Genomic DNA, 22,191 nt, shown 5'->3' on the forward strand with positions numbered 1-22,191 from the left:
AGTTGCTGAGGAAGTCCCCAGTAAGGGACGAAACGTTCAACAAGATCAAATAAATTTGTTCATCAAAATTTATTAACTGTCTTCAATTTTCCCTTTGAAACTCATATATATTAATRTAYTGTTGGGACAAGAATATTGATTATTAATTAGTAATAACATTTGTTTATTTTGTAGAAAGCAACATCTTGTATTCGCAATGGAAAGAAGGCATTAATAGAAGTTTAGGATGGAAGACAATTACTAATACAGATGATAACAAAATAATGAAAAGTATTACATTATATATTTCTATTGTATTATAGCTAACAAATATATACATATATATATGCAAATATCAATATATTTACAGATGATTTTAAAGACTTACATAAAGCGACAGCACCTGGTGTATTTATAATGGGTACAATAATTTTACTTGTTTTTGCAAAATATCGATCATTCATGTAATAGAGGCTTGTAAATTATTAGTATTGAACACTGATGCATTTGTGTGAATTTCCAAGAAAAATATAAATATTAAAATGCATTTAATGTAAGTAATGTATTCTGTTATCAATAATGTTATATTTAATCTGTTCAATATGGCATTAGTCTGCCCGTGTAGTGTTATTGATGACCAAAAACAACTATGATGTAGTATACTTTCATATAACGTTTGTTATTTAATAAAGCATTACAAAAATGTCTGCATCTTGGTTTCGAATAAATCAGAGAAAAAAGCTTATTTTTTTATTTAAAATTCAAATAGAAGATATGCATTTTATATTGAAATATTTAATAAATGTAGAAAATAAACTAGGCATAATTAAGTAAGTATATTCTTGATTAGGACCGCTTAGAAAATTCCTTACAAGTAATTTTTTTAAACAAATAATTAAGAGTATATGCACACGTTGTATGATAAAAAATGATAGTCATATTTCCATTAATTTTAGTACATGAAAATAATTTTATTATTCAATTTATTAATAAGAATTTTGATTTTATCTATTATTATTAATATCATTCATTATAGCAGTTTGTAATTGAACATTAACATCATATTTAAATGTATCCGTGTTATCATTATTCTTGGGATCTTTTGTATCTTGTATTTTAAGTACATCTTTATCGTTCATAGTTTTCATGTATTGTACATGATTTTCTTCAGATTTAATTGGTTTAATTGCCAGTGACATAGAAGAATCGTTCTTTTTAAATATATTTGAATTAATTATTATATATTATTTATCTATTAAATAAATCTTTTCTCTAAAGATAAAAGTATTACCGCTATTTCATTTACAGTAGATGTTTGCATAGCTACACTCGACATAGTTAACCATGCGTCTTTTTTAATATTACTGATAAGTAAACGTTGACGTTGTGCTACAAGTATACGACTGATGAGGGATTGACAAGTGTGAGATACATTTGGTTCTTTAGGAAAGGTAATCTTGTTTTGCACTTGCTAATTTCAGATAAAAATTTATGAAATTGTACAAAATTAAAAGTAACATATATCTACCCCAGAGATAGATAATTAATAATATTTAATAATTGTTAATATAATGGGGTACCTTTAAAAGGAGAGTATATTTTGTATCATCAAAAGGAAGTCGTCCATAAACCATAGCAAAAAGTACTACACCCATAGACCATATATCTGATAATTGTGGTTGGTATGGAATACCTTTCAATATTTCTGGAGAAGCATAAGCATAACTACCACAAAAGGTTTCGCTAAGAGGCGTTGTACCATTTTTTGGTTTCATATGACCACGTGCAAAACCAAAATCAGATAATTTAATATTCAAATTAATATCCATTAGCAAATTTTCACATTTTATATCCCTAAAGGAATTACTTGTTATGTTCTTAGAAATGTATAGAACTTTGAACATATTTAAAATTAAATATCTACCTATGAACTACACCTCTTTCATGACAATAATCAACAGCATCAAGAAGTTGACGAAACCATTTACGACTACGACTTTCATCGATATAAGTATCGCGTCTTATGATGTCAAGTAAACTACCATTTTCTGCATATTCCATTATTATATACACCCTTTTTGTTAATAAAACATTGTTTACAAGAACTAGTTTATTACTTAATATGAATATTAATATATTTTAAAAAGCCTTTTACTAACCGATGCGTTGTTTCAATAGCTTGCAAAAAACGAATTAAATTAGGATGTTTCAATCCTTTAACAACCTCGATTTCACGTGGCAAGAATTTTTTTAAGTAATCACCTGGTGCCTGAAATTTTGAAATTATTTTTATAGCTACCCGACAATTGTGCCGTTCTGACTTTGCAACCTGTATACAAATTTATTATACATGTTATTTATTATATATTATTCCTTTGTGATATGTGAATATATTAAATGTGAAAATTATCTACTTTGACTGTCGCATAAGAGCCCACACCAATTACGTTTCCAATAGCATATCCATGAGACTCCAGTACTGTTAATTTTTTATTTGACATTTCTCCATATTTAACATCCAAATCTCTTACTTTGTTCGTCACTTCGGTCTTTACTGGTGGTACTGATGTCATTTTATTATTTATTATAAATTAAATTTTAAAATCATTATATATATATATATAGTGTTGTGTTTGTAATGACTGTAACGAATCATTCATAATGTCTTAAAGTATTAAATAATAAATTAGATGTGTAGCAACAAATAATATGTCATACCTCGTATATTTTTTAATATATTTAATTAAATTTGAATTTCATTTTTTTGTTGATAAGCTAATCATAATATTGATGTAAAACGATATTCAAAGTTAAAGACATTTTGCCACAATTTGCATGAAGTAATAGACATTTTTTTTCGTTTGATGGTTACTTCAAAATAAATAAATTAATTCGTCTCTTGTTAAATTAATTGTTTTGGAATAAAACTATTTAAAAGAAATCTAGAAACTATCCATAATTACAAATAAATTTCATTTTAAATTTTTCAAAGTCGATTTAAAGTATTTTCCAAATTTCATTACCAGATAGCAGTAGTGCATCGAATTATAAGAGTCTATTATTGGTAATGACCTCGCACTTTTCAATCGTGGAGTTGGATTATAACCAATCACCGATCTAATACTAAACTTACAATATTTTCCTTTTTTTAAATTTACCGCTAAATTTACTTAACCACACCTACTGTGTTGCAGCGCGAATTTATCATTAGTTGATTGGTGACATTTAAATTATCTACTCCAATCACGTGTAAGTATATACTTCTAAAATAGGTAGATGTTAAATTGAACCAATTATCTTTCAGAGATTTTGGAGCCGGTTTTTTTATTATTAAACATCACAGGACAAAGAATTTTATGATTGCATATGGCGTCTATATAATTGCCAAGGCAGTTTGATGTTTGACTATCGGTTTGTGATTAATAGATATAATTTCAATAAAAATGTCAAATTTAAATGAATATGATGATTACCGAGACTCAGACTTAATCGATGAAGCTACGTTTGATCAAATACAGCAGGAAGCAAGGTAAATAATTGTGTATAATCCATTGACTTAAATTACGTAGTAAAAAATTTCGCACAATATTTACTAATAATAATCATATATATAATCATATATATCATATACACATACATCATATATATATATGATTATTAATGTAAAACTATATATTTATATATAAACATTTAATATTATTTTTTTTAACAAAACACACACAGTTCCACAAATTAATTTATATTTCTTAAAGATCTTTTTCTTTTTGTCTTCCATTGTGGGTGGAATAGTTAGTCTTTTGTGTTAAATTTTTGTAATAAATATTACATAATTTACTATATGACTCAAACTCTTTTCTTACACGATAAATACATTCCTTAAATTATTGTCTAAAAGAAAACTGAGATAATATTTAATTTAGTTATCTTAAAATGAAATAAGGAACACTAAATTTAATTCAGAAAACATATATCGATTAAAAATTAAGCAATTTTTTTATCTGAATGGTTTATAAATTAGCGAATGCATATCGAATAACAAGGAAAGGTTAATATAAAAAATTAAACATTCTTAGATATTGCCAAATTGTGAATTCTCTCCAGTATGAACATTTATACGGCATTTATTTAATTTTGATGTTTTATCCATACCAAGACAATTTAATGCCTTTTCAATTTCGCTGCATTGAAATGGTACTATTATTCCGTTATATCTTCACTTATACTGACCTTTTGGATTAGTACTTATCTTAAACACAAATGAAATAATATCATCGTTGTTCATAATTTCAAAACGTGGATTATTTATTTCTATGCTCATCTAGTTTTTAATATAATGATATCCAATTTGTATTCTAAGTTTAATTTAAATATTTTTCTTTTAATATTTATTGTATAAATGAAATCTATGCGTACTAATGCACTAAATTTAGACGAATTATACATATATATATATATAAATTGTTTGTTTCTAATTGTACAGGGAAAAGGGTTTAACTCTATTTGATCTGGAAGACATACAAGAACCAAAATTTATTAAACACGATTATTCAAATCAAGAAAATTCATTGGAGGGTTTGAATATAGATCAGTTTAACTCAAGATGTGATATTCCATCAAATGAAGAATTTCCAGGCCATCTCAAGTTTCAATTGCTTTTACCAAATCAAAATACATCAAAAAATTTGATGGTGAGTGTATTAATTTCATTATTTATTTATTGCATATAATATGAAATATATGCCAAAAATTGTTTATAATATAAGTGTTACATTAACATTATTTTAAGGTGCTTCAAATATTTTGTTTGCATTTATATTATCAACTTTATTATGAATCATTTATCCGTTTTCTTTTTGTCCATGCATTCTTATTTTATCATTGGTTATTTAATACGAGTTTTACTCTACAATAGTACACGAAAGTGTGATTATTTCAAAATCTTCAATTTCATTCTGAGTTGTAATGTTGTGTCTTTTAATATATTTTAGTTTATAATATTAATTAAAATTATATATTACTTAAAAATACAATTCATCATTTTTTATTGACTTGCGATAGAATTTATACTATGGTTTATTACAATTAATAAATTAGAACATTTATGCTCTCTCGTCAAATATATTTATTTGCCATTATAAAATTTGACTTATAGTTTTATCAAGTTTTATTAACTTTTATAAATTTAAAGCTTTATCTTGGAATAAAATTTTTTGTTTTATTTTTTGTCTTTCGAATATTTTTTTTCTTATTAATGTAATATATTCCTCCTTGTAGATTAATTCTGCTTCTTTCCGGTGTTGAATAATGATTTTTTTGCAAGTTTTTATTGCAGTTACAATAATGCTCAGATGGAATACTCTGATAATGTCTTCAATATACAATTACAAAACTTACAAAGCACTGAGAAGAAGAACAAAGTAAGATATTTTGTTTGAACACTATAGATTTATAGAGTAATGTGTATCCATTTGAAGATTTTGTGGGCATAGAATTGTTTATGTAAGAGTTGTGTGTCGTAAAAAATATTGTATAAATGCAAATTTATTTTATAAAAGCAATATAATTTCTATAAAATGAAAGTAGTTAGCACATTTTTATAGGATTATCACGTCAAATGTTTTAAAACCTGTACTTATAGATTGTTTTCTATCTTTTTTTTGTACAGTACTCTCAAAGTCTTAAAAAAGTATATATCAATATGGAACAAACCTTACCTATACGATTCAAATGGGACCCACCTGTGGATGGCTTATATCTGCGTACTTCTATGGTATTTAGTTTGGATCAATACAGAAATGATCCTGTACATAGATGCCACAATCATATGGCCTTATCAAATCCCAGCAATCAAGATATAAATCCTAGAATAATTAAGCATGTGGTTCGTTGTTCAGAGCCATCAAGCATATATGAAAATAATAACGATCATTTGTCTGTGATTACACCATTGCGTACACCACAAGTTGGTTCACAATATGTTCAATTGTATTTTCAATTCTTTTGTAAGAATAGTTGTACATCTGGGATGAATCGTAGACCAACAGAACTAGTTTTCACATTAGAAGATAGTCAGTATAGTGTCCTTGGACGTCGTAAATTACTAGTTAGAGTTTGTAGTTGTCCTAAGAGAGACAAAGAAAAAGAGGAAAATGGAACCACAAATGATGTATCTGGTTCCAATAAAAGAAAACGTACAGTTACTCCAAGTAAAAAGGTTATTTTACCATCATGTGATACACATGTTTATAATATTCAACTAAACGTTGTTGGCAAAGAAAATTATTTAGCGGTCATGAAATATGCTCATGATGTTATGGCTGGTCAAGCTTCGCGAACGGGACAAGTAGAATTTTTTAAACCTTATATGGATAGCATATTACATAAAATGCCATAACTTTTTAATTAAAAATTTTAAATGAAACATTAAAAGAAAAAGTGTTACTATAAATTTAATCATTGTTGTAATCGTAAGATATACAAAATTTTAAATAATAAATATACATAACGATGTCTAAATAATAACATTTGATATTTTAAGAAGACAAAAATGATAATAACTTTATTCATACAATTCATATCTTTTATTTTTTATTTCAAATATTTGTTAAAATGATGACAACATTCATACAATATTTTAATGCATTTTTTCTTTATGCTTAATCGTACTTTTATACACACATACGTATGCATGTACTCACTACATAATAATCGATAATAAATATTATTACCTTTTTTAAATTTATGTTTTACATATTCCTAATTCGTTTTCATTTTCAATAATTTTAACATCGATTGTATTTATTGCAAGGATTTCTGGTAAAAATACGATATGTTTTGGTAAACGTACCATAGGGTGTTTAATTTTTACCATTTTTCTAGTACACACAACTTCTGTATTAGAACATCCCGTTGCACTTACAGTCCATTTCAAATTCATATTAGTTTCTAATACATCTATCATCCATATAAAGCCTTTTTCTATCTATACAAGGAAGGAGGGGAAAGAATATATATATACAATGTATCAAATATATTCGATTATTACAAATAAATAATAATATACCTGAAGAAAAAACATATTGTTCATATAATGCATCAGAAAGACATCATTGGGTCCATAGGGTGATGGAATATGTAGTTTAATTCTTCCACCACGAATATGAATTATTTTACTATTATGACACATGATTAGATGATCCACTAACTTAGTTATTTTTAAAACAATTTCACAATTTTTCTGTATATAAAATGGACAAGATAGCCGTCTGTCAATTATTGAAGAATTTAATCCATCAAAAATTAAATTCCAATTTAAGTTTAAGCTCCTGGTTTGAACGGTAATATTCGTTTGTAATTCATGGTTGTTATCCATTTCACGGTTTACATTTCTTAACGAAAGTTGACTGGTGCTTGCTGATTTTTGTCGATCGTTTAAGGTCAATCTATTTGAATTACTATTATTGCTGACATTATAAGGTTCTAATCTTGATAATTCATTGTTTCTCTGTGATACTGTTGCAAGATTTTCTGTAGAAACAGCTTTTTCTACATTACCATGAAACAATTTAGTTAATAATGATCGTTTTAATTTTAAAGGGACATTGGTATTCTTCTGATTTGTTTTTGTTATATTCAATTTACTAAGATTTCCAAACAAATATTCTGTAAGATTTTTATTGGACGATTTAGTATATTTTTCAATTTCGTGATTCGTATCAAAAATATCAAAAATAATTTTCCAAATCTTTTCGGCAAGGAGACAACGACCCTGGCCAAGTCGCACTCTACAAATAGGACATTTTGACGTTTTTTGTTTACATTTAAAACAAAGTATATGACCATTAATACATTGTGAAACTGGTGATGTTGCACGTTCCAAACAAACTGGACATTCTAAGCAGCGTAACTAAAATTTTTTACAAATAAAAAAAAATAGATAAATGTAAACTTATTATAATTATTTATTCTCTTAAAAATAATTCTTTTGCATAATTTTACAATTTTAAGAACAGCGCGTGATAAAAAAAAATGATAAAACTTACACATTCTGAAAACACGTTAGCAAATTTAGAAACTATTTCTGGAAGTGGTCTTCTCCAAGCTGTACCAATATTTTCATTTTCTGAAAAGTTAGACACATATCTCCAAATACGAAGATTTATATTATTTCTATCTTTTCTTTCATTTATGAAAACGGCAATATCTTTTATTTTTAAACCCAACACATCGGTACCATCAATGTTAAGTAAGCAATCACCTGGTCTACGAAAGAATACATATATTATTTTGTTAAAAATTAATAAAGAATAAATGTGTTATACTTTCTATCGATTATTTGATTCTATAACTATATGATCATATATAACAGACAATAATCTATACTATCAGGTTCTATAATTTATTACGAGTGATTAAGTCATAGTTCCTTTATAGAAATCATATGACTTACACATCTAATTATATTTTATTAGAAAAATAATTTTTTTTAAAGTATTATTTTTTTAATTTATTAAAAATAAAAATAGTGATATATATATATATGTTTGTGTATTTTAAAAATATACCTTAATCCTGCTCGATTAGCGATACTTTCATGTTCGACGAATGCTACCCAGGGATAAGCATCCCACATAGTTTTAGTCAAATGAAATCCACATGAAGATTTATTATTTTTCGAGGATGGGTCATTTGTATTGTCAAATTGTAAAACGATAATCTTAACCGAAGATTCAAGCGTTTTGTCTGTAATTTTCACACCAGCTGCTTCAAAGAACATATCTTTGTCGACCGAGTCAGACATTATTTTCAATTATTTTTATAGTCTTCATTCAAAAATTTCAAAAATATTTCTTTATTATGGCAGCGTATTTCCTTTTTTATTGATAAAGAGAATTAATTATAGTAATGCCTTTCTTTTTCTTTACTTTTCAATTTATTTTCACAGGAAAAAAATTTGAATTCTTCTTCAAAATATTACCAGCACGTTTCTCTTATTCTATATTGAAAATCACTATGTTAAAGTTACGAGCGAAATGAGAGTTTAACTGACTAGTTTACCTTCACCTAATTGTTCGTCCTTGACATTGATGTTTACATTCTACAATTGTACGATGATCGATATAGATTATTTTTACTCTACTCAAATACTTATGCGATCATCAGATGTATTAATTAGGTTTTAGATGTATTAATTTAGGTTTTTTTCTTTTTTTGTTTATAACGATATGTTCCTTTCTTAATATCATGAGCGTTCAGATTATATTTATTCTACATTATTTCAAATTTGGTAATATTTTCATAAATGTGCCTATTTAACCAGCTGCTTGCTTATAGACAAGAAAGGCAACATTTCTTTACTTTCTTTATTACTTATTTCTTTATAATGCATTATAATGCATATATATATTTGCTGTGCTACTAAACCAAGTATCTGAATTTATTTTTTTAAATATTATTTCAATACTTGAATAAAGCATGAAGAATACGTATAATTTTAATTATTAAAGCTCATAAAAATGAATGAGATAAATATAGAAATGTGTATTGTAAACGATGTAAATGGTGCTTAATGTAAAAAGGATTAATAAGAGATCTCATCAACTTTTTATTAGAACTTGTCTTGGAAGAACTTTTTCTTTTGATTTATACACTATCAATAAGTAAACAGACTTATTTAAAATGAAAGAGTATAAAATGGAAATAAAATGAAATGTATTAGATATGCTTGAATATATTCCTACACGAGGAAGAGAATCATTGAATGAATATTTGCGTATCAAGTGTTTTTTTTTTTTAAAACATCTCTCTCGAAGAGTATTATTTCATTGGTATAATATATTAAGGCATTGATTTAATGTATGTAACGTTGTATGAGCCATAGCTTTAAGGACTAATAAATCTGAGTCTAAATTCATACTAGAATTTTCAATGGATTGTGCCAACGCAGCATTATGCTTTTCAACTTTTCTTAATTGTTCCTGGCAATTAGCGAATGCATCAAGGACTTCTAATTTGGCAACAGGATTTCTGCTGGCATTAGTGGAATGTTCTCTTGGCGGTAAAGGAGGATGACTACTAGCTATCGCTCTTGTATACATTTCTGTAACCGCTCTCAGTTTGTCTACCCATTCCTGTCGTGCTCTAGCATCAGTAGCTCTTAATTTTATCATATCTCCTTCATTAGTCATAGAAAAATCAAATTGATTAATAATATAATTATATTATATGTTAATTCTCTTTAAGGAAAACATTTTCAATAAAAAAGTTTACCTGTGGCAGAATTAACAGTGAAAGTATTGGAGTCTTCATCACTAGGTGCTATAACTGCACCAGCTAAATATATGGAACAACGTGGTCGTTGATTTTTCTCGGATTCACTAAGAAAATAATGTAATTCACCAGTTTCAGGACTAAGAATAAACCAGCGATACTGCCATCCTTTCATCGCATTTGTATATTTGTGTAATAAACCCTCGTAAGGAAACCTTATTTGAACATTCATTATTTCTCTCCTTTATCGGAAGCCTTTTTTTCTTATTTTAATGAAATAATACACAATTAAGATCGATTGTCATCTAATATAACACATTAAAAAAGGTTAGGATTGTTAAGTTGTAATTATATTTTGTGCGTGATAAGAACAAGATAATCAACTAGAGACCTCTAGTGTTTCATTCCCATTTTATTTTTATTAAACTATATTGACTTATTTGATAAGCAATAAATTTGCACAAATGCAGTTTGAAATATGTGACAGCAAATAAATTTGATTTCTTATAAAAATATATATACTTGTTAGATTTTTTTTTTTTGAAAATTAATCATTCATTTCAAAAATATATATATATTTTTTTTAAATGAAAGAACTAAGAATGATTAAAATAAAAAAAACAAAAATTTGAAGTTAGATCATTTTTTAAAATAAAGTTTAAAGAAATGGTCACTTTTCATCATTAAGAGCGATTTAGTTTCTTAAATACATTGATGAATAAAATGGAGATAATCCTTTCATTCTCTTATATTTTTTATGTTATACTATCCTTCACATACAATAACAAATTTATTATTTATTAAAAAAAATAGAACTGCGCTCTTCATTATTTTATCTAAATTAAAAAATCAAAATTTTTGTCATATATATTAAAATATATTACTTATATTACTAATAAAGTAATCATATATCTATTATTTTCGATAACTTTGATCCATCTTTCAGATAACTGCTGAATTTCTTGACAAAAAAAAAAAAATAAGGATTTTGATGCATTGAATTAAATATTAAGGCACTGAATTTTCTCTATTGTACTTAATAATAACATAAACGTAATGATATATTTTTAAGAAGATGGTATTAAGTTTTCTTCAATTAATTTACGACGAACATCTGGAAGTTCAATCTTATAATTTCCATCTTTATCCAAATCAATGATTTTAGCTTGGTAAATTTCATCAGCTTTAACCAATTCTGAGATTCTTTTTAATGCTTTAGGAGAATAAGATCCATTTTTTCCTTCTGGAAGTAAATCTGATAAAAGAAATAATACAAACGTGAAGATTTATTTTGCCGATTAAAAGTAGATTCTTATCATATACACTTATGTATATTTATAAATGTAATACTTACTAACAAGAGTACACATATTTGCAAGACAAGAAGGCTTTAAAAAGTCACTTGTCATTGGTCTAATATTTTGGTGAAAAACTTCTTCATAGTTTCCATAATCAATATAAAATAAAAAAACTGTATCTTTTGATTCGCTTATAGTTAAACATATTGCACGATACCAATTATTTTTGTATAAGCCTATACATAATTCATTTTCTCGGGGAATATAATACTCTGTATGTTCGCAGTATTCTTTCATCTAAGAGATAATGTACATTATATATTATATATATATATTTTCGTGAAAATATAAGATTATAGAAATAAATGTTTGAAGATGTACCAATTTTGGCAAAATGTTATGAACATGTGTAATCAGTTCTAAATCTAGAAGACACATGAAATATTCAAAATCCTTTTCGATTACACTTAAAATCACAACTTTGACGGTATCACCAATATTTCCCAAAGGAAACACGTCTATATTATTAATCGTGTAAACCGTTTTATCTATAATGTCAATTATTTTTATATGAAAATATAATTTCATTATAAATCACACATTTGATAATAAACAAGAGACACACATTACCTTCTTCTATTTTCCAATTTGGTATAAGCAATTGTTTAATTTTGTCATTAATACTTTCTCCATTTGACATAATTAAATGTACACCATCTTTACAAGGTATACCATTAAATTCACATTTTAAAGGTACTTCTTTACCTACTAAATCATTAAGATAATTTGACACTTCTTCGGTCATAATAACATTGGTTGGTATATCTTTTAAAAGAATTTTTGTGACACATGATTGATGCTGCGCGCATGGTGAGATAAAGGTATTTATTAATTATTATAATAATAAAAAATGATATATATACAAATGAAAATTCTTTTATTACCGATTTTAAGTCGTCAGGTAATACTTGTAATTTTCTCCATGACGTTTTTTCAGAATTTCCAAAATCTATATAAGTAACGATTGCTTCTTCCCCCTGTATTTTTGTAACAATTGCACGATAAAAATTATTGTCAATGTACTGTGATATTATTATTTCTCCCACAACTGGAGGTTCTTTGAGATATGCAGCTGAAAGAAACAAATGTTAAAAATAACCAAAATATTAATCGCAAAATATAAAAAATAAATGTTTTTTTAAGTTTCGATAATTTAAGAATATACCAAATAGAGCATATTTTGCAATTTTTTGCATGAGTTTATTAAATTCTTCTGAGTCTTCTGTATCCAGAGAGCGAACAAACATGATAGATTGATTTAAATAAGAACTGATGCAAACCTATAAAACAATAATTGTTCTAATATAGTGTTTATAAAACAATGATATTCTGTTCTTTTAATAAAACTCAAACCTTGGACTTGCTTTTCAATTTAAAGCATTGAATATTACTTGGTTTAAGTCTTGGCTCCCATGGTTTTAAAATACCTTCTACTTTATTTCTATTGTTTAATTTAATTTCAATACTGATTTCATTCTCATTATTTATTACTTTATATTCGTAATAATTACTTATCTGTAATTCATGAAACGAATGTAAGTATTAATCAGTAAAATATATAAGTATAATAAATAATAAGATTTATACACTTACTACTAATTCGATATCGTTTGTACTTATTTTGCAGATCACACCAAATGTGCATTTATTAGGAAATTCATCAGGATAAGGTACAATTTTCTGAACTGGTATTATTTCCGCTTTATCTATTACAGCAAACTGTATTTTTGGATTTAGAGTTATCACATAACCTCTATGCCAATCATTGACCTCTCCTCCTAGGCCACATGCTAAATCTCCAATATTTGGCCTGAAAAGTTAGAGAATAAATAAGCGTGTTGATTAAGTGTGTACATTAAAGTAAGAAAAATATGTATTAACAACATTTCTATTTATAAAACTTACTTATATTCGTAATTTAATTTCATAGAGTTACATTTTTCAGGTAATTTTGTCATAATTTGTTGATATTCTGCGATCAAATTGTTCGGTAAAAGGGTAATTCCATAAATGTTGTTATCAAGTACCGTATTAACTTTTAAAAATCCATATACATCTTTTGATAATAAGTTTATCACATTTGATAAGTGACGTGGTATTGCTTTATTCTCGTTTTTATTTTCATATATGTTCTTGCCATTTGGAGAATAATTATTTTTCTTATCCTCACTTTTATTTGTTTTTTCATTAGTATTCAAAGAAAAATTGGAGGTAGTTTTGCAAATATTTTCATTATTATAAGTAGAGTTTGTAGAACTTTTAACTGTTAATTGCGTTTTGAGCTTTGAAGATTTGTTTGGGCTTGTGTTATTAATTTCACTTATAACGTCTACAAAAGTCACATTCTCATTCTGATTAATAGCTTTTACAGCTATAATTTGATGTTTTTTTAAATTTTCATACTTCATTGATGCATTTTTATGTAAACATATTTTTCCTGCAAATGGCAACATAGTCTTAAAATCGCTTATCTCACGAAATTCATTTACTTTAACTGTCTCAGTAATACCAAGATCAATAAAAAATATGTTTGTTGGATTCAAAGACATTATCTTTGCCCTGTGCCATATATTATTAAATTTGTAACCATATATATTACCAATAATTGGGTTAATTTTAGGCATTTTCTGAATTATAATTTGCAATTCCATTATCATATTATGATATATTTTATCTTGATCTAGTTTACGTACCCAAAAATCTTTTCCTTGTGTAAACTCTAAAATTATAACTTCCGTAATTTTTGCGGTTGATAAAAATGTGTTTTTATAAAATATTTTTTGTTCTCGAGTTTTTATTTTAAAATTATTTTGGACTTCTTTTTCAGTTACATCCAATTTGTATTCTTTATCTTTTATTTTATCATTCTTGTGCATGACATTAATTTGAGAATTATTTTCGTTTAGTTTCATTAAACTTTCCGGTTTTTTATCTTTCATACACTGGTTATTTATGCTCTCTAGATTTGAATTAATTAAAGATTGTACTTTTGGGCGACGTAATTGTTTCTGAGTTGGATTTAAGTTTGTTACTTCAATTTGATTTTCACTACTTGATGTCGATAAAGATTTAATATCTTCTGCCAGTATGCTGTAAAAATAAAGAAGAAACTTTAATAAGATTGATAAGATTCAGATAACAAATTTTTTATTTTTATTTTTATATTTATTTTTGTAATATACTGACGAAATTTGTTGACATTTAATTTTATGATTTGGCCAATCTACTATTTGACATTGTTTGCTACAGTAAAAAGAATAACATTTTCCGCATTTCACAGCTGTTACTTTGTCACAGCGTACGCATATTTCTAATTTTTCTTTTAAACTATCTTGACCATGTTCATAGAAATCCTATAATAAACGAAGAAAGAAATATACTCATTAAATAAAATCCTATACAACAAATATACAATAAAAGCAACGATTATTACATTACTACGTTTCTCAGAAATTTGTGTAGTCAGTGTCTTGGTCGAAGAATGTGGTTCAGATATCTCATACAAGCTATAACCACGTCCAAGAGAAACATGTCGTTTTCCATCACGCGTTACAGTTACTCTGTCCCTATAATAAAATATATTGACTAATTTAAAATATCATTTAGCATTAGCACAACCAAATATAAACAAACCTTGTCCATAATGTATTTTTATAATCTAAAGATTTTGTACTTTCATATGGATCAAATAAATGATGATCCATAGGTACTGGATACAACAAACCATCAGCTGTATGATGCATATCAATAGGTATTTTAGATTGATAACTATATTTATGAAGTATATTACTATAGTTTGGTAATTCCATAGTTTCTATACTATATATAAATTTTATATTTATTAAACTTATAGTATATATAATAAGTACTTAAGTTGTTAAAGCAACTTACTTTGCCGTTTCATGAGGTTGATGATCTAAAACTGAATTTTTACAAGTTGCTTGAGATTTTTGGTTGCACAGTATCTTCTCGCTTTGATCAACAGATTTCATTTTTTTACTAAATGATATTTTTAAACATAATGGTGGTGTATCGTGAAGATTCCTTATAGCATATTCAGCTGCACTAAATTTTGTATATGTAATATAAGCCCATGATGCATATGGAAGACAAAAAATGCTACTAACTTCACCAAAATGATCAAAAATTTGTCGAATGCCATTCTAAAATATAATAATAATAATTATATAATATACATATAAATTAAAAATAAAATACTCTTGATATAAATAAATGAAAATATTAATATTCATAAATAACTAAATAAATAAAAGAATAAAATTTAATAAATAAATTAAAAAATAATTGAAATAAAAAACCTCGTTCAACTCCGGAGGTATATTAGTTACATAAAGTCTGTACTCCTCTGGTTTTCTGTAAAATTAATAATATTATATAAAATAGTACCTTGCATAATAATATTATATTTTAATGTTTCTTACGTGATATTTTCTGTTTTTTCAACATTAGATTGAAAATAAGCCATACTTTTTTACTTTTTAATATAATCTGCGATTATATTAATTACTTTATTGAAAAAAAAACAAACAATATATTTAATTCTTAATTAAATAAAATTTTAGAATTTATTTTACGCAAAACTCGTGCTTAATCAAGTACGACACATGCATAAAGTTCCGCACAAGTATAAATTAGACAAAAGAACTCGTAGAAATATTATGAACTGAATGTGATAAATGTCATATCCCGATAATTTTAAATAAAATAGGGAAATACCATAACTTTCGATTATCGAAATATTACTATCGATATATCGATATTCATACCAACATTCTTCACGCAAAAATAAAGTAAACTGTTTAAGCAAGTCATTTGGTGACTTATAGTAATAGTGGTGATACTTTAATAACTTACTATCTAATTGTGAATATAAAGAAAAAAGTATAATCTTAAGATAATTAATAATTAATGTAAAACATTCATATATAAATATATATGTGTGTGTATTTAAAATTATTAATAATTATCTATCATCTTTATTTCACATTCTCTTCAATTAATTGTGAAAACGAATGAAGTAAATGTATCGCTCAGTGTGAACGGATTTTAATAATATGAATTGCGCGCGCATGTTTAATGGCGACAGAATCGTGCGTCCACTCGTTAAAGTGTAAAAATTGCTCCAATTTTCAAACGTTTACGTTAAGTTTCAGTGATAAGCCAATTTGTTTCTTTCACCATAAGTGCAATCAAACAATTGAATTTGATTCCGTTACCAGGGTTTTATACAACCAGCAAGACGAAGCTCAAAATGCCATTGGTAAGTCTGTCATTTTTTACCATTCACATTTTTCTTTTTCTTACATACTTTTAATTTCTAAAAATTTATATCTGTGAATATACTTTATTTATTTATCTCTTCTTTTTTATTGGAAGTAATACGTTTGAGAGACACGTCAATTATTTCTTCTTTTTAATTAACATAATTTCATTAAGTTTTAATGATTACTATTTTCTTTCTTTAATAAATAATTGGGCGCGGTTTTAATGGTTAGAAAGGGTAACATTTATGAAGTAATTAAGTTGCTTTTATTAATAATTGCATTTATATTTTATCTATATTGTGAGTAAAAAATATACCTGTATGTATAACTATATAACTATATGTACACGTAGAATGTTTTAATTGAATCACTGTGTAAAGATAATTTATAATGTTTCCTATGAAAAGTGATACTATGTATTAAGTATATAAAGTTAAATAATAATTTATAGGGCAACCACGCTGCCCTTACTCCTTTGGAAGATATGTCAGCGGGGAGAGGTCAAACGGGTGGAGGGCCTCTTCAAAACTGTCAAAAAGTTTTTATACAACGAGATTATAGCGAAGGTACAATGGTTAAATTTCAAACACAGTTTCCTACAGAATTGGAAAGCAGAGTACGTAATATTATTATGCATATCAGTATGTAATTATTAATACTATTACTTACTACTACTGTTACTGTTATTATAGTTTAATTTTAACTTTAAACATGTAGAATATTTAATATATTTGGATGCACATAGTTTATTATACGTTTCTAAATATTATTGTTGGTTTTTTAAAGATATTTAAATTTTGACTTATCTTTTTTTTTTTTTTTTATGTTCTTATAAATATGTGCTACATATTTTTTTTTAAATATAGCTGGACAGACAGTCGTTCGAGCATACAATCAATCAGTTGAACAATTACTTTGCGGAAGCAGAACGCGCCAGTTGTTCAACTTTCTGTGAGGGCTGCCTTGCTTGCCTTACTGGTTATCTAATCTTTATATGCACTGAAACACATTACGAGAAGTGCTTGCGAAAGGTCGCAAAATTTGTTTGTGAACAAAATGATAGAGTTTACAAGCCGCGTGGATTATTGTTAACAGATCCAACGACCCGTGGCCTCAGGCTAATAGAAATCTCTGTATTAGACAGACCTGCATCGTGACTGCATGTTAGCCGATCTACGGAATTCTTCATGTGACCCGCGCATTTCTGCCGCATTGCCAGAATTAACGACCTACATGCGCTGATGGAAGTCTTTGGACACAATTATGCTGCGCTCTGATTAATTCAAGTTGGTCGTGCATAATTAATTTTTCATATAAAAGAAAAAAGAAAAAAAAGAAAATACTAGCAAGATTTTAAAATACACCTTGCACAATTATTGTAATGAAAAATTCATGTGCAATAAGGTTTAGCTCTCTTTCGAGTCTAACTGTGTACTTAGGTTTATCGAACATAAGTATATATCAAATGGACGAATTACTGCTTCTAAGTTATGAAGCACAAGAGTCTTTACGTTTACTCGAAAAATCAAAGTATTCGCTAAGTATATTTATACTTGGAAAGAAGTGAAATTTGAAGAAACATTTTCTTAGAGCTTATGATTCAATGTAAAACAAACAAATTTTTTAATATTCGTTGATTTTTTTTTAATTTATTTTTTGTTGTTTTTTTTTTTCTTTTTTATTTTTTTAAATACGTAGTTTCTCCTTTTTATGGCAAGAAATTCATGTGTGAAAATTTATTTTACGTTTTACGATAAATGAATGAAAAAGAACATATGGATATAAATCGCGAAGCAATCTATAAGACTAAACAAGAATCATTTAACTTCTTACAATCATACATTAGAAGACCATATAAAACGGATCATAAATGATTAACATATCCCGTTTTGTGTATCATTTAGCATATAGAGCTGGTTACAGACTGCATTTATTCGATGATATATTCATGAATGCAATCTACACTCTAATCTGTGTTTATAGTAAATTAAATTAACCACAGATTTTAGACGTTTGAATTTCATTTTGAATATTTTTTATCGATTACTGTCAAAGGACTTTGACTTTATACGTTCCAAGCTTTATATGCATTATAAGTGGAGCTCTAAGTTTTTCCTCTACAAGGAGATATATATCTTCCATAAAGTATAAATCTCTTTAATTTATTTTTCTCTCTCCTTTTTTTTGGGATAATGAAACATGCAAGCTGGCTCATTTTTCATTAATTTTTTTTTAAAATACATATGTATGAATAATGAGATTTACTTGCCGTAATAAACTCCTTCTCGTGAAAAGAAATTTGAGAGGACAGGGAAAAAAAGAAAAGAAAAAAGAAATAAGAAATAAATAAAAATAAAAAGAGAAAAAGAAAATAATAATAGTAATAATAATAATAATAATACTAATAATAATAATACTACTACTATTACTACTACTACTAATAATAATAATAATAATAATAGTAATAATAATAAAATAATAAAATTTGGTCGAAATTGCTGGCACATGGTAATTAATTGCGCTAAGAACTCCAAGGATTGGCTAAAAAAATGAGAGAAAGAGAGTGAGAGAAAGAGAGTGAGAGAGAGAGAGAGCGAGAGAGAGAAAGAGAGATAAATAATTGGGTTTTGAGGTGATATAAGTAAGATTTATAATAAGTTGACTTTTGACATGTACGACATTGTGATCAAGGATAAGAAGCATAATGCATGGCATGCACGATGTGGATTGGTGTCTCTACGTTGTCAAAATAAAAAATCTTGCATTTCGATCCATTGCCAGGGAGACTAGGATTTTCTTTTTATTTCATTTTATTAATATTTCTTTTTCCTTTTTTTTTCTTTTTCTTTAGTTTAGCAAGATTGTTAAGTTTAAGGCTCTAATAATCGTCTGTAAATAATAATTTTTTTTTCTTTTTTCGGTGGGGGAGGGGGATTTGATTTGCTTTTTTTTTTTTTTTTTTTTTTTTTATATATATATATATATATATATATATTTTTTTTATACCAATAGATTACGTATATAAGTTACAGTGATCTCAAAACGAAACAACGATACATCATGCGTGGAATCTTTTATACGTCGTACCTTATCATTATTTATATACCGCGGTTATAAGTCGATATCATCGTGTGTTAAAAAAAAAGAAGAAAAAGAAAAAAACGGTTATAAAAATTATAAATAAATAAATATTCGCAGGCAGTATAATATATAATTGAGATGTACGATATATTATACACTTACCTTTCTTCCATTTTAAGAAGCAACAATTAGTTTGTTCATTGGAAAGTACATTAAAATATATATATATATATAAATACTGTAAATCATATTTATTGCAACGAAGCAGAAGATGATAAAGAATTAAAAAAAAATAGAAGAGGAAAGAAACAAAAAAGAAATAAAAAAGAATGGGACCCAGTTTTTCTGCTCTAACGATCATCGATTTTTCTTATCATTCCTATGCACTTAATGATAAAAAAGAATTAAAATATAGAGTTATAACTTTTTGTTTTAGAGAGACAAAGAGAGAGAGAGAGAGAAAAGAAAAGAAATGCGTTATTTTTTTATTATCCAAAAGGCCGTATTTATATTTGTAAATATTTTTAGGCGCAACCAACTATCATCATCATCATCATGAGTAATTAAAATACAAATTTTATTTTAATTTAATAACATTTATACATATATATATATATATAAATATTTTTATCAAAAAATCTTTCTTTTTTGTGTGACTTTGATTCTTATTCTAATATATTAGACTATTTTCTAAATTTATAATGTTGTTTGCGCCTTATGACAAATACGGTCCTGTTGTTATACACCTGTATTTCAAATAATATTATTTGCAATAAGCAGAGCGATATAGAGAAATTGACGACGATAAAAAAAAAAAAAGCAAAAAATAAAAACTTTCTTTAGGCAGGAGATGGGAAATGAGTGGTAGTGAGGATGGAAAGGGATAGAGGGAAGGAGGCTGGCATGATTTATAATAAATTTGATCAATAAAATATTTTCTTTCTCGCGAAGTGTTCATTTAATTATAAATATATATATTTATATGTAATTCGCACGCAGAAAGAAACAGGAGGAGGAGGGGAAGAAGATGGGGGTGAAACGTTTGCATGATTTACAATAAATTTAAAAGATATTTTTACTTTATCATTTTAAAAAATGTTTCATCTTCTTTTGATTTGATGTGAATAATATCAAATTTCCCTCTTCCCCCTACTCACTGATTGTAAATCATGCTTTTTCTTTCTGCCTGTTTCTCTCTCTCTCTCTCTCTCTTTCTCTCTTTCTTTCACTCTAATTTTTTTCTTTTTTTTTTTTCTTTCTATCTCCCTTTCTATTTTTCTTATTCACTCTTAATATCTTTCATTCACAATAATTCTGCTGTGAACGATCTCGTCTTGATCCTTGATCACAATGAAAGGCGAGAGATTATTATAGCGTGATAATGCGACGCTGCAAAAGGAATATATATATATATATATATATATGTATGTATGTATGTATGTATAAATATTTGTTTGTTTGTGTGTATGTATTATTTTTTAATTTTCGAGAAGAGAGGACAAAAAAAAAAGGATGGTGTCACTGCCATGACGCACGTACGGCTTCCTGGTGCACATTTTTAAACTAAAGATTTAGATAATGGAATACGACTTTGATTGGTCGTCGTCAATGTCTTCGTTCCCGTATTTTCGAAAATAAAAGGCTCTACCGCGTGCGCGCATTTATTTTTTCTCTTTTTTCAACGTCGCAATACCACTAATGCTACATATATATATATACGTATATATATATATATATATATGTATGTATGTATGTATGTATGTATGTATGTATGTATGCATTTCTGTTTGTATGTATGTATGTATGTATGTATAAATAAATAAATAAAATCGTTCTTTGCGCCTCTATATGCAACGTCCGATATTGCATAAAAATGAAAATGAAAATGAAAATGAAAATGAGAATGAGGAGCAGAAAGAAGAAGAAGAAGAAAAAAAAAAAGAAATAAATAAAGTTAATAAAGAAAATTGTAAATATTTATATAGCGAATCGGTCGATCGATAAATACGACCATGCGAAGAACATTAAGAAAAAGCAGCCGTTTGTTATACTTAATTTAATATAGTAGGACCAAAATAATTTTTCAAACGATGATTCAATTACTGTACGGGACTAAATTCTTATAGTCCGGATTGTAATTTCTAAATGTTTTTAATAATAAAACACAAAAGAAAATAATAACGCGAAAATTCTCTTACGTATGTAAATCTTTCTTTTCT

The 22,191-nt window shown here is 26.6% G+C and overlaps 7 protein-coding genes across 8 annotated transcripts in view; 3 read left to right on the top strand and 4 right to left on the bottom strand.

Moving 5' to 3' along the window:
• LOC106788156 (glycerol kinase-like) overlaps positions 1 to 671 on the top strand; it is a 5,136-nt gene extending 4,465 nt beyond the window's left edge. The window contains exons 9-10 of one of the 2 annotated variants that reach the window (XM_014751168.1): positions 175 to 270; positions 350 to 671. In XM_014751168.1, coding sequence (XP_014606654.1) covers positions 175 to 270; positions 350 to 447 — 194 coding nt within the window. In that variant the 3' untranslated portion in view covers positions 448 to 671. Of the gene's footprint in view, positions 1 to 174; positions 271 to 349 lie in introns of those variants that run through there. The other variant, XR_001381868.1, reaches the window with a different exon arrangement.
• A 319-nt stretch (positions 672 to 990) lies between these two features.
• Positions 991 to 2,609, bottom strand: LOC106788160 (testis-specific serine/threonine-protein kinase 4-like). The gene is made up of 5 exons (XM_014751175.1): positions 2,394 to 2,609; positions 2,139 to 2,308; positions 1,904 to 2,053; positions 1,560 to 1,833; positions 991 to 1,450 (listed from the first exon to the last, which is right to left on the bottom strand). Exons 1-5 carry the CDS (start codon positions 2,550 to 2,552, stop codon positions 1,235 to 1,237), a joined length of 969 nt encoding a protein of 322 aa, XP_014606661.1. The 5' UTR covers positions 2,553 to 2,609; the 3' UTR covers positions 991 to 1,234.
• A 674-nt stretch (positions 2,610 to 3,283) lies between these two features.
• Positions 3,284 to 6,488, top strand: LOC106788176 (cellular tumor antigen p53). The gene is made up of 3 exons (XM_014751196.1): positions 3,284 to 3,508; positions 4,460 to 4,667; positions 5,645 to 6,488. Exons 1-3 carry the CDS (start codon positions 3,423 to 3,425, stop codon positions 6,371 to 6,373), a joined length of 1,023 nt encoding a protein of 340 aa, XP_014606682.1. The 5' UTR covers positions 3,284 to 3,422; the 3' UTR covers positions 6,374 to 6,488.
• A 56-nt stretch (positions 6,489 to 6,544) lies between these two features.
• LOC106788175 lies at positions 6,545 to 9,184 on the bottom strand. Its single transcript, XM_014751194.1, has 4 exons — positions 8,544 to 9,184; positions 8,022 to 8,241; positions 7,043 to 7,885; positions 6,545 to 6,961 (listed from the first exon to the last, which is right to left on the bottom strand). Exons 1-4 carry the CDS (start codon positions 8,777 to 8,779, stop codon positions 6,719 to 6,721), a joined length of 1,542 nt encoding a protein of 513 aa, XP_014606680.1. The 5' UTR covers positions 8,780 to 9,184; the 3' UTR covers positions 6,545 to 6,718.
• Positions 9,185 to 9,563: 379 nt separating this feature from the next.
• LOC106788177 (oxysterol-binding protein-related protein 11) lies at positions 9,564 to 10,661 on the bottom strand. The gene is made up of 2 exons (XM_014751197.1): positions 10,249 to 10,661; positions 9,564 to 10,153 (listed from the first exon to the last, which is right to left on the bottom strand). Exons 1-2 carry the CDS (start codon positions 10,478 to 10,480, stop codon positions 9,801 to 9,803), a joined length of 585 nt encoding a protein of 194 aa, XP_014606683.1. The 5' UTR covers positions 10,481 to 10,661; the 3' UTR covers positions 9,564 to 9,800.
• A 515-nt stretch (positions 10,662 to 11,176) lies between these two features.
• Positions 11,177 to 15,969, bottom strand: LOC106788189. The gene is made up of 14 exons (XM_014751225.1): positions 15,926 to 15,969; positions 15,498 to 15,769; positions 15,240 to 15,425; positions 15,040 to 15,172; positions 14,793 to 14,959; positions 13,512 to 14,696; positions 13,200 to 13,416; positions 12,960 to 13,121; positions 12,772 to 12,886; positions 12,491 to 12,678; positions 12,177 to 12,405; positions 11,928 to 12,094; positions 11,603 to 11,843; positions 11,177 to 11,503 (listed from the first exon to the last, which is right to left on the bottom strand). The coding sequence occupies exons 2-14, from the start codon at positions 15,596 to 15,598 to the stop codon at positions 11,316 to 11,318; spliced, it is 3,279 nt and encodes a 1,092-aa protein (XP_014606711.1). The 5' UTR covers positions 15,599 to 15,769; positions 15,926 to 15,969; the 3' UTR covers positions 11,177 to 11,315.
• Positions 15,970 to 16,630: 661 nt separating this feature from the next.
• Positions 16,631 to 19,129, top strand: LOC106788190 (golgin subfamily A member 7). Its single transcript, XM_014751226.1, has 3 exons — positions 16,631 to 16,887; positions 17,343 to 17,507; positions 17,758 to 19,129. Exons 1-3 carry the CDS (start codon positions 16,879 to 16,881, stop codon positions 18,046 to 18,048), a joined length of 465 nt encoding a protein of 154 aa, XP_014606712.1. The 5' UTR covers positions 16,631 to 16,878; the 3' UTR covers positions 18,049 to 19,129.
• The last annotated feature ends 3,062 nt before the right edge of the window (positions 19,130 to 22,191 follow it).

Source organism: Polistes canadensis, unplaced genomic scaffold, assembly GCF_001313835.1.
Source record: "Polistes canadensis isolate GaletaPanama2010 unplaced genomic scaffold, ASM131383v1 scaffold_128, whole genome shotgun sequence".
In the NCBI taxonomy this organism is placed as follows: Eukaryota; Metazoa; Arthropoda; class Insecta; order Hymenoptera; family Vespidae; genus Polistes; species Polistes canadensis.

What these genes read in the sequence shown, in the direction of transcription:
- LOC106788175 (XM_014751194.1), bottom strand. Translation starts at nt 8,779, where the DNA reads ATGTCTGACTCGGTCGACAAAGATATGTTCTTTGAAGCAGCTGGTGTG. An exon ending in GCTAATCGAGCAGGATTAAG is followed by an intron (nt 8,242 to 8,543) that starts GTATATTTTTAA and finishes ATTCTTTCGTAG; the next exon opens with ACCAGGTGATTGCTTACTTA. An exon ending in CTAACGTGTTTTCAGAATGT is followed by an intron (nt 7,886 to 8,021) that starts GTAAGTTTTATC and finishes AAAAAATTTTAG; the next exon opens with TTACGCTGCTTAGAATGTCC.
- LOC106788177 (XM_014751197.1), bottom strand. Translation starts at nt 10,480, where the DNA reads ATGAATGTTCAAATAAGGTTTCCTTACGAGGGTTTATTACACAAATAT. An exon ending in CACTGTTAATTCTGCCACAG is followed by an intron (nt 10,154 to 10,248) that starts GTAAACTTTTTT and finishes TGACTAATGAAG; the next exon opens with GAGATATGATAAAATTAAGA.
- LOC106788190 (XM_014751226.1), top strand. An exon ending in CTACAGAATTGGAAAGCAGA is followed by an intron (nt 17,508 to 17,757) that starts GTACGTAATATT and finishes TTTTAAATATAG; the next exon opens with CTGGACAGACAGTCGTTCGA.
- LOC106788160 (XM_014751175.1), bottom strand. Translation starts at nt 2,552, where the DNA reads ATGACATCAGTACCACCAGTAAAGACCGAAGTGACGAACAAAGTAAGA. An exon ending in GCTATTGAAACAACGCATCG is followed by an intron (nt 2,054 to 2,138) that starts GTTAGTAAAAGG and finishes ATTAACAAAAAG; the next exon opens with GGTGTATATAATAATGGAAT. An exon ending in AATATACTCTCCTTTTAAAG is followed by an intron (nt 1,451 to 1,559) that starts GTACCCCATTAT and finishes ATCTGAAATTAG; the next exon opens with CAAGTGCAAAACAAGATTAC.
- LOC106788189 (XM_014751225.1), bottom strand. Translation starts at nt 15,598, where the DNA reads ATGAAATCTGTTGATCAAAGCGAGAAGATACTGTGCAACCAAAAATCT. An exon ending in TTTCTGAGAAACGTAGTAAT is followed by an intron (nt 14,960 to 15,039) that starts GTAATAATCGTT and finishes CGTTTATTATAG; the next exon opens with GATTTCTATGAACATGGTCA. An exon ending in AAATTGGAAAATAGAAGAAG is followed by an intron (nt 12,095 to 12,176) that starts GTAATGTGTGTC and finishes TTGACATTATAG; the next exon opens with ATAAAACGGTTTACACGATT.
- LOC106788176 (XM_014751196.1), top strand. Translation starts at nt 3,423, where the DNA reads ATGTCAAATTTAAATGAATATGATGATTACCGAGACTCAGACTTAATC. An exon ending in CAAATACAGCAGGAAGCAAG is followed by an intron (nt 3,509 to 4,459) that starts GTAAATAATTGT and finishes CTAATTGTACAG; the next exon opens with GGAAAAGGGTTTAACTCTAT. An exon ending in ATACATCAAAAAATTTGATG is followed by an intron (nt 4,668 to 5,644) that starts GTGAGTGTATTA and finishes TTTTTTGTACAG; the next exon opens with TACTCTCAAAGTCTTAAAAA.